This window comes from Sphaerodactylus townsendi, linkage group LG08 (assembly GCF_021028975.2).
Source record: "Sphaerodactylus townsendi isolate TG3544 linkage group LG08, MPM_Stown_v2.3, whole genome shotgun sequence".
NCBI classification, from domain to species: Eukaryota; Metazoa; Chordata; class Lepidosauria; order Squamata; family Sphaerodactylidae; genus Sphaerodactylus; species Sphaerodactylus townsendi.
In genome coordinates, this window is record NC_059432.1 from 28,951,685 (window position 1) to 28,962,389 (window position 10,705).

The 10,705-nt window shown below is 42.1% G+C and overlaps 1 protein-coding gene across 1 annotated transcript; it reads right to left on the reverse strand.

Annotated features, from left to right (window-relative positions):
• Positions 1 to 8,278: 8,278 nt before the first annotated feature.
• On the reverse strand, positions 8,279 to 9,092 carry LOC125438431 (probable G-protein coupled receptor 83). The gene is given in 2 exon segments (XM_048506874.1): positions 8,279 to 8,480; positions 8,483 to 9,092. Coding segments are annotated over 2 exon segments (684 nt in total). The 3' UTR covers positions 8,279 to 8,406.
• Between the last annotated feature and the right edge of the window lie 1,613 nt (positions 9,093 to 10,705).

A 10,705-nucleotide genomic window follows, 5' to 3' on the forward strand; every position in this document is an offset into this window, starting at 1 on the left:
TTTTCCTAACATTGTACCCCCATATTAGCAAACTCATTATGCAATTTTTTCATGTACCCCCAAATGCTCTCCTGCATACCCCTGGGGGGTACGTGTACCCCAGGTTGGGAACCACTGCTCTAAAGAATTAAATTCATGATAATGCCCTGTATGTCTGTCAACCCATCTTGCTCTCTGTTCATCTTCTTCTACCTTGAAAAATCATTGAAAAATCAGCAGATCAATCTTCATCCAAGGATCATCAAACTAGCAGGCAAGAAAGGCATCAGTGCGGTCCAGTATAGCTCAAAATCAATTATGTAGGGGCAGAAAGCAATCAACTGTAAACATGGACATTGGGAAGAAAATTTAAACACAGTGTTTATGAAATTATGCACAGGGTGGAGAAAATGGATCAAAGAACATTTTTCTCCCTGTCTAGGATTCAGCTTGTGTTTCATAGATTACAGCAAAGCTCTTGACTGTGTGGACTGTGAAAATCTATGGCTGATTTTAAAAGAAACGGGCATGCCATCTGACTGTTTTGATGCACAACCTGTACTCTGGACAAGAGGTTAAAGAATATGGAGGAATAGAATAGTTTATGTTTGGCAAAGGTGTTAGACAAGGATGTATTTTATCTCTTCAATCTGTATGCGGAACATAGAAGGAAAACTGGATTAGATTTAGGTGAAGGAGGAGTGAAAACTGTGGGGGAGGGAAACTAACAACATGACATATGCTGATGATACTATATTACTGACAGAAAAGAGTGAAGACTTAAAATGACTACTGGTGAAAATTAAAGGAGAAAGTGCTAAAGCAAGACTGCAGCTAAGCATCATGAAGACAAAAGTATTGACTACTGGAGAATTGCTCAGCTTGGAGGTAGTCCATGAAGAAATGGAAGTTATTAAAGAATTTCTATTCCTTTGCTCCATCATCAACCAAAAGGGAGGCAGCAGCCAAGAAAACAGAAGGAGACTGAAACTAGGAAGGGCAGCCATGAAGGAGGCAGAAAAGATTCTTCAGTGTAAGGATGTGTCACTGGCAACCAAGATCAAGTTAATTCATAGTATTCCCTATTACTATGTATGGGTGTGAAAACTAGACAATGAAGTAAGCTTCCCATAAGAAAGTAAATTCCTTTGAAATGTGGTGTTGGAAGAGTGTTACAGACTAACAACTAAGTGGGTTCTAGATCAAATCCAGAATGAAGTATCCTTAAAAAGCTAAAATGACTAAACTGAGGCTACTGTACTTTGTTGACATAAGAAGAAAAGTCACTGTAAGAGATAATAATGCTAGGAAAGGTTGAAGGCAGCAAGAAAAGAGGAAGACCCAACGTGAGATGGATCGACTGAATAAAGGAAGCCATGACCCTCAGTTTGCAAGACCTGAACAAGGTCGTTAACAATGGGATGTTGTGGAGGACATTGATTGATAGGGTTGCCATGACACTAAAGCGACTTGACAGCACTGAAATACTCATGAGCATCCATGAGCAATAGGTTGAGGACAGAGAAAAGGAACCATTAATTATATTGTGGAATTCACTGCCAGTGGATATAGTAACGGCCTTGATCATAGATGGTATTAAAGGAGGATTAGAGAGGCTGATTCATGGAGGATAAACCCATCAATGAACCATGGTGACTAAAGCATCCATACATGGAGGGAGTAAACCTCCAAATGCTGGTGCTGGGAGGCTATTAAATATTTTATAACAATGAAACAATCTTTCATTACAAAAAGAATGCATCAAATCAAGAAGTGAGTGGCAGAAGATCCCACAATGTAGACCAGGGGTAGGGAACCTGCGGCTCTCCAGATGTTCAGGAACTACAATTCCCATCAGCCTCTGTCAGCATGGCCAGTTGGCCATGCTGGTAGGGGCTGATGGGAATTGTAGTTCCTGAACATCTGGAGAGCCGCAGGTTCCCTACCCCTGATGTAGACATTTATCACACAGATTTTAAACCTGGTTTTCAACGCAAGCTTCCAAGGTAGTATACAATACAACAACATTACAATCTTTAACATAGAATTTAATAGACACAAAAAGCCAAAAATGTAAATATGTACCAGATAACCGTGCCCAGTCTCCGTAGAGCAATGATGTTGGCCCATTGCAATGCCCTTCCATCAGCCATATCAACAGGGAGATTCACTAAAACCCCTTACCATCAAAGGCTATGCATATGCAACGGGAACTCTGTAGACTCTATAGATCATATTTTACTTTATTGTCCACTTTATGCTGTACCCAGAGTCAAATACTTGTCATCCTTGCTACTCAAAAAAGAGTATGCATCTGTCTTGCAAAAGATTACCTTTCTGTTGGACAGCCCCAGTAGTAACGCAAATGATGCAGTCGCCAAATTTTTGGATTTTGGATATATGAAACAACGCTCTAGGAGCAAATCCTGAACATCAGACTTATTTTCCTGCATATTTATTTTTGTTTCTCTCTATTTGGTTAAGTGGACTTGTGTATATAATATTGCTATGCCAATAAAGGTTCTTTGTTGTTGTAAATATGTAAACAAAAATTAACCAATAACCAGCACAGTGCAGAAAAGCATGCTAGCAGACTCACACAAATTGTGCAGGCTCTAAGGCCAAAAATTGCATTGCTCTGCAGTACTGGATTTGCAGCTTCACACTGGCAAATCCACCATATTGCAATACGGGGAGGGGGGAGGGGGTCAATGAAACAAAAGCCAAGTTAGAGCAATTTGCATCAATCAAGGTTGGCAATCACAAGACTGAATATCTTACAAAAACTTAGAATACTTTACTACTATCTACACAAAACAGTCCTCTGAAGTTTCAGCACAGCATTCAGTTATGTGGGACCTCGCTACAACACTTTGACAGTTTCAAAACAATATATAAATATGTGGGACTTGTCTTTCAGTCTCCTCTGAGGCAGTTTCAATACAATGTACAGATACGTAGGACCTGTCTCTCAGTTTCCTCTGTAGCACTGTGTCCTATCAGTACTATTCCTAGCGGCAAATACCTGACACACAAACTTATGGTGTTCTGCAGATTCTTAGATTTGAAAGGAAAATATTGAGCTAGTTGGCTCCCAGGTGATGCCATACCTCATTGTTTCCTCACAGGCTCAAAATGTTATTAGTGCTCCCAGAGCCTCTCATGTGTAACCATTTCACAGCTAGAAACTCTGCAACTGAACGCTCAAAAATACCATTTTCATTTCAAACCTAAGAATCTGCAGCACACCATAAGTTTGTGACTGCCAGCCTTTATTGGTGCAAATTGCTCTAACTTCATACTAGCTTATAACTGATGAGAAATCAATGTGTGACCAAATATAGATTAGAAAGTGTTGATTGTATATTAGTGCAGACTCCATGCTGAGTGACTGGAATATTTAACTTCCTGCAGTGTCTAATCCAAGCCAGAAGAACATGGTTGGATACATACCTTCATGATCAATGAAAGGACTGGTAATAAGAATGTGGTGATACTACATGTGGTTCCCTCTGCCTCTATTTTTCCTCAGAAAGTACAACCCTGGTACTTGGCACATGACCTGCTGGATGATCAAGTTCCATTCCACCAAAGAGGAACAGCCTACCCAATCTCAGGCTGCTCAAGTATAGAGTCCAATGTATAATGTTTGAAGGTATGCTGTCCTTGTTCTGATACCTCCTTGTCCCTTATAATTCAGGATAACCTGTATTTCTTTATCTATATACTAATAACCAAGTTGGCTAAATCTGAGGGCACTTAAATATGGTAAGCAGGGCTGTGAATGGGCAAAACAGATCTTTCTACATACCTGAAAAATGCCCTCGGTTTGAAGAAAAATCTGGTATGTACAAAAAATGCAAATGATAGAAACAGCACCTGTTTAGCAGCAGCTTTAAGAAATTGATTGCCTCAGTGACCATTTCCAGGTGACCATAGCATTGCAGACTTGGAGTTTCTGTGAGTAAAAGTCATGGGGAGGGTGGAGGGTCTTTTCCAAGGTTGTTTAGGCCTTTGAGGGAGGGCTCATTTGGGGCCAGGATTGGGGCTAGGGTTGGGAAATTCCTGGAGATTTTGGGATGGAGTCTAGGTATGGTGGGATTTGGTGAGGGGCCTCAGATATGATGCCATAGTGTCTATCTCCCAAAGCAGCCATTTTCTCCAAGGGAGGAATCAGTAGCAATTTCAGGAGGTCTCCAGGCCTCACCTGGAGATTGGAAACCCTAAAAGGAGAGAAGGAAGCAGTAAAGGGGGAGAGGCTAGGGGCTTTCAGGAAAGAGAAAGAGAAAATAGCGTGGGAATGAGAAATAAGATGCCTCCCTCAGTTCCTTCCAAGTTCCTATTTGTTCCTATGTGCAAGTGTACTTTCATTCATTGTTGCCAATCTAGCTTCATATGGGAACTTTCCTTTATGCCCAGGCCCCCACAAGAGTCTCAAGAGTTGCCAAACTCACTCTAGCAGAGCTAAAGGGATCTCATTAGCAAAGTCTTGTTCGGACCAACTCTCCCTGATGTCCTAACTTCCTTTTGCCTCTTATGATGCCGGGAGATGTCTTTTTGTAATTTTTTAGCTTTCACGTAATGAGGTTCTGTCATTTCTGATCCACAGTGATCCACCTGTGGTCTGTAGCAATCTGCTTTTGATTGATTTGCTGGCCCTGCAGGCTCTACAACAGTTCCCAACCTTTTTTCACTCACATACCCCTTGGCAAGCCATTTCCCTAATACTGTACCCTCATATTAGCAAATCCATTACATGATTTTTTTTGCATACCCCCAAATACTCTGCCCTGTCGCCCTGGGGGTATGAATACCCCAGATTGAGAGCCACTGTTCTACAGCATCTCCCAGAAGTGCCTCACCACACTATCTACTGATTTTCCTCAGTAAATGTAAATAAATGTTATAGCATTTATCGGCAGAAATGTAATGTGTGTAGAATTTCCACCTAATTTCAATCCCTGCTACTGTATTTAGAGAAACTATGGGTCAGAAAACCACCAGCAATAGAAGATAACGTCTGAGGCAATTATATTTTTCTTGCAAACAGCATTTTCACAGCTGGTTCCTTGTTTCTGAGGGTGACTCAGGGTCTATGGAGGACTCTTATCAAGAGTTTTACAGACTTTGAAAAGTTAAGCCATGTTCCCAACTTTGTCCTTTGGCCTTCCTCTTCATTTTCCCATAGGAAGAATAAAGCTATTCTAGGCTTGATTTAATTTACTTCCTCCTGTGCCTATCTGAACAGTTTTGTACACCAAAGTCTTAGTTTATCTCGCCAACATGTAGGTTTCAGCTTTTGGCCTAAATTCCATGCCTTGAAAGCCAGCCCACATCGACGCAGCTGTTGACTATACTAATCATTATGTAGTCAACAGCTTGACTACCCAACCATGCTGCATTGCTAATTTGAACCTAACATATTTACTTAGAAGTGCTCCATTAATCCTAATGGAAACTTCCTTCCAAGTAAGTGTGCCTTGGTTCAGATTATCACTTAGAAGGGAGTTCTGCTGAAAATAGAAAATATTGGTGCAGAGATTGGAGGGGAGGAGGCACGATACAGCCTGACCTTGTCAGATTTTTGAAGTTAAGCAGGGTTGGTACTTGGATAGGGGACCGTCAAGGAAGGCTCTGCAGAGGGAAGCAATGACAAACCACCTCTGCTTCTCACTTGTCTTGAAAGCCCCTTGCTGGGGTCACCTAAATCTGGTTGTGACTTGACAGCACTTATACATGAAACAATTGGAGATCAGGATACCACTAAATCCACTGCAGTGCATAGTAAGGTCCAACAGCCAGATCTTGGATACAGTCCAGTCAAATTTGTAATCAGCAGTAAGTGATTGTTTTCTCTGTTATAACTTGTAATAACTAGCAATTCATCAACAAAGGATAGTGCACCAGTTTTTTAAAAAGCAAACGGATTTCTCTTTTTAGCATGCATTCCTAGTACATAAGTCTATAAAACTGATTATAATACAGTCATTACTCTTATTTGGTTGCCAACTAGTCTGCCTTTAACAGAAGCTTAATGGGCTATCATTTACCAGGTGATCTTATTTACCTTCATGCCATGCAAAGCTTCAGCTGCCCATTTCTACTCACTAAACCTCTATTACAGGAATATTTGTCCTGTCCCACTGGCAACCTTACCCCCAATATGTTGCTGGTGCAGCAAGTATAAGTCTTGTAATAGCAGCCAGCATTGGGTCTTGGCGCAAGTTGCCCAGTCTGTAGCTTGTAAAAGGAGGGGTGTATTATATGGTTGTACCCCAGTTCAAGAGGGAAGGCGGAATAGTGTAGCCTGATTTTGTCAGATTTTGGAAGCTAAGCAGGGTTAGTACTTGGACAGAAGACCTCCAAGGAAGACTCTTTGGAAGGCAATAGCAAACTACCTCTGCTTCTAATGTACCTTAATGTACCCTTGATAGGGCTGCCATAATTGGTTGTGACTTGGTATTCATGTATGTATCTTAATCCATATAAATATTTTTTTATTATTTGCTCAAATATATATTTTAGAGACAGTGTTTGGATTTCTCACTGGTCTGAATAACTAGTAGACTTGTTCTTGTTGACTGTGAACTGCCTTTACCTTGGTCCTTCTCAGTCTTTGTTTCATACCACCCAGTTTCGCAAGAGCCAGATCCAACAGCTGGTTACAGTGAAATTGGCTCAGGATAAAATATGGTGCAACAAATGTCCAGTAAGTATATACATATACACACATATCTAGGTACAGAGTATGGCATAATGCCTCTATCAGAAAGCATTAACATGCACAATTGGTTGGCATGGGAATGTTATCAGGCTAGGGAAAAGAGAAATTGTATGTAGAGCTGTCCACAAACAATGGCAGACCCCCAAACACTTAAACTGCCTGTAGCTGATATGGTTATGATCCGGTTCTTTCTAATCAGGAAACCAATTATTTTTCACTTTTTATTAAAGCTAGTGTGAGATGGGACAAATCCAAATGCTTTTGAGACAAACGTTATTCCACTCACAGCCAGAATTGTAGTACACGTAAGAACTCCTAGTACGTTTCTTTAAACCATTTAAAACAATTACTTTAATGGATCGATTTCTAGGGTGATTTCCAGAAACGAAACTCATACTTTTATTGCCAAATTGCACCTTTTAATAAATTAAAAGGCAAGTACACAAGAAAAGAAGAAAAATACTTCTTCGGAAAGTAAGCCAAATGAATAACCTTTCCAAGTAATTTCCACACACTACATTACCCATTTATCCTGCACATGTTGTGTTAATTCCTAGCGTGACATCACTTCCAATGTTAAATACTGCTATATGTCCCACTTCTCCAGTAAAAGGTAGGCTGTAGTGGTCAGAGTGTTGGACTAGAATCTCAGAGACGTAGGCTCAAATTCTCACTCTGACACAGAGCCAGAAAAAAAGAAAAAGAATTGGTCTTTATACTCCACTTTTCTCTATCATAAGGAGTCTCCAAGAGGCTTCCCTTCCCTCCACTCCTTGCAGGCACCTTGTGAGGAAAGTGAGATTGAGAGGATTCTGAGAGAACTGTGATTGGCCCAAAGTCACTCAGTAGGCTTCATGTGGAGGAGTGAGTAATTGAACTTGGTTCACCAGATTAGAGTCTGCCGCTCCTAACCACGTGACATGCCATAGGGGAGAAACTCAGATTTTGCACCGGACTCCATTTTCCCTAGCTACGCCTCCAATTGGCTCGCACACTCTCTTAACCTCACTCACCTCATAGGGTGATTAGTGTGGACAAAATGGAGAAGGTGAGAATAATGTACACTAACTTGAGCTCCTTGGCGGGAAGGTGGAAGAAAAATGTACTACATAATTAAGCAGGGTTGGTTCTCTTTGGAAGAGAGAGCACTGAAGACTTAGAGCATTTTTGGAGTGTTTATAAATATATAGGTAGAGCACAAGTTGAGGCTGTCCCACAAGGCAGCAGATTCACTGCTCCACATCAGCTCCCAGGGAGAGAAATCCTGCACCCCTCAAGGTGCTTCAGCCAACTCAAAGCAGTGACTCATTGTTTTTCTGTCTCCTGCAGCATCAAAACTGCAATTTCTTCTCTCTCTCTCTCTCTCTCTCTCTTACACAGAGAAAGAGACACAGACATGAGGTTCCCTCCTTTCAACTAGACAGAAACTCATCTCATCAGAGCTCTGATGGGCACTTGAACAAAGCTATTCAATCTCTGCTGAGGGGTATCTATAACGAAAACACACTGCCATTCCTTTGGTCAAATCAGATCTACAGCGCAGCTCGAACTTAGGTTGATAACGCAAGTGCGGAATCGACCTAAGTGTCTTATTTTCGGGGAAACATGGTACTCTGGGAAATCATTCTCTCTCTTCTTCTCTAGGCTCACACACAATCCTAACTGCTAAGGGCCACCTACCATTGCTTACTTTGCTACAGCGTTCAACCCATAGCAACTATAGGTTCAACAGATGCCAAGGCAGTTTTCCCCAATTGGAACTGGGATGCCGATAGGCTGCGGGTGACCCCTTGGAGTTGCTATTGTCTGGCCAGGCCATTCTGTAGGACAGAGCTGTAGAAGGAGGCGGCCCTTGGCCCTTGAAGCCCGGGATCTTCTGACACACCTTGAGGCAGCTCTTGAGCTCCGCCCTGAAATTCTCATTGAACCAGCAGTAAATGAAAGGATTGTAGCAGGTGCTGCTCATGGCAAGCCAATGGAAAGCGAAATAGAGCCCGTTGTTGCTGCGGATAACTTGGCTGGAGAGAAGGACGACGTAGCAGTTCAAGGGGAACCAGCAGACGGCAAAGATGACCACCACCAATATCAGCATCTTAATGGTTGCCTTCTTCTTCCGCTGAAGGGCGAAGTATTGCTCGACGGTCACGTCCCCGACGGCATTGCGGAACCAGAGCCTCTTAGCAACGCTCACATAGGTGACCGAGATAATAACAAGGGGCAGAATATAGAGAAGGACAAAAGTTGCCAAGTCCAGGTACTTCCAGAATAGGTTGGCTGGTTCAGGGAAATCAGGGAGGCACAAACATCGGGTGACTTCTTTGCTACAGTGAGGGACAAGACCGAACATGGTGAATTTGGAGATTCGGTTATCACGATAAAAGAGCCACATGCAGACATCACTGTACGCTATTGAAATCGCACTTTATTTCTCTGTGTGCTCTTGAAAGTTAGTTTAAAATGTAAAGTTATTTTCTAAATTATATACACACAATATGGAAGTTTGTCCAACAATTATTTGTAACTGAGTATGTCCCCTGAGCAGAGTTTGGAGCCAGGCATAAATCTCCTGAATGTAACTAAATAATCAAAAAGCTTGTGAAGGATTATGCCCGTACAGAGGATCTGAAGATGCCAGCCACAGACGCAGGCAAAACTAGAACACGGCCATACAGCCCGGAAACCACACAGCACCCCAGTGATTCCGCCCGTGAAAGCCTTCAACAATACATTATTTTGACTGATAAAAACTGGGTTTTTTGGAATATTGTATTGCCATATGTGCTTCCATTCCTCTTCCCGTGGCTTGGTGACCTTCTCATGAACTATTGTATTAATGTAGAATATTCATACAATTTGTATTGAGCGGATGACTTAATGATTCTTATTGCAATTCTATGGCGATTTTAAAATGCACTGAATATTTTATGAAACGACTGCATCAGTAGTAGCTAGGCTGTTTCCTCAAGTTCCCAGACCCCCTTAAAAACAGCCTGCGGGCTTTGCTCATTGCCCTGTGTACTGCTTGATTTAGCACAGGGGTGCCTCATTTCATGTGTCAGATGGCAAATGATATGATTGAGTCAAGAGCTCCTGCGATAAGCACTGATTTGCATCTTTATAGGTAGCTTGGAGCATCATGCTTCCATTGAGGATAAATAGCATCCAAGGGTCAAACAGGACATCTTCATCACTCTGAGCAGAAACTGTCTGGATTTTGTCTCTGCATGGCAAAAATGTGCCAAAGCAGCTCCATCCCACCTGTTTCGGTATGGCATTGAAATCTGGATCCTTCACTGTAGCCTGATGCCCATGCTGTGTGCAGATTTTGCTTGGAGGCTGTAGTGTTGTACTGTTGATCTCAACAGCCTGCTGTACTGCAGTGTTAAATGTCCATCTTATTTTCATTCCTTCATATTGTTCTGCATGGCTAGCAGTTCCCCCAGGCAGTTCTAAAGAAACAGTACCTATTCCTCTGAAAACCGAGGATGGGGGATCTTCCAAAAGTCTCTGCTGATTGCTTGTGGTATTCCTGCAATCTTTATACATAATTGCCTAGGATGGAATTCCTGATGACGAACCTCCAGCCAATGGGTGTGCAGGACTCATGACGTTTCATCTCATCCCCCCCACCCCCCTTCCTTCCCACAACCCAGGAGCCTTCCTTGCCCCACCCTCCCTCCTCCTCTTCTCGAGCCCATTTTATTTTAATTTAAAATGGGCTTTAGTGCTAGTTCCTTTACATTAGAATTGGAATCCTTTTGACTGTGGTCGTCTCTGTTCCTTTTACAAACAGTGGTCCCACTTCACAACCCCACAGTGTTCATCAAATAGTGCAACCACACCAGGTTTGTACTGATCAATCATAAATAGATGGAAGTGTGCTTAAAAGCTCCTGACCAAATCTGTCAACAAGGACATCCATCACAGACAGCTATTTTGTGTCTTTAACTGAGCTTTATCTTAATTTGCCCAGATGCTTCACTCACAGAGGCCCTTGTAGCT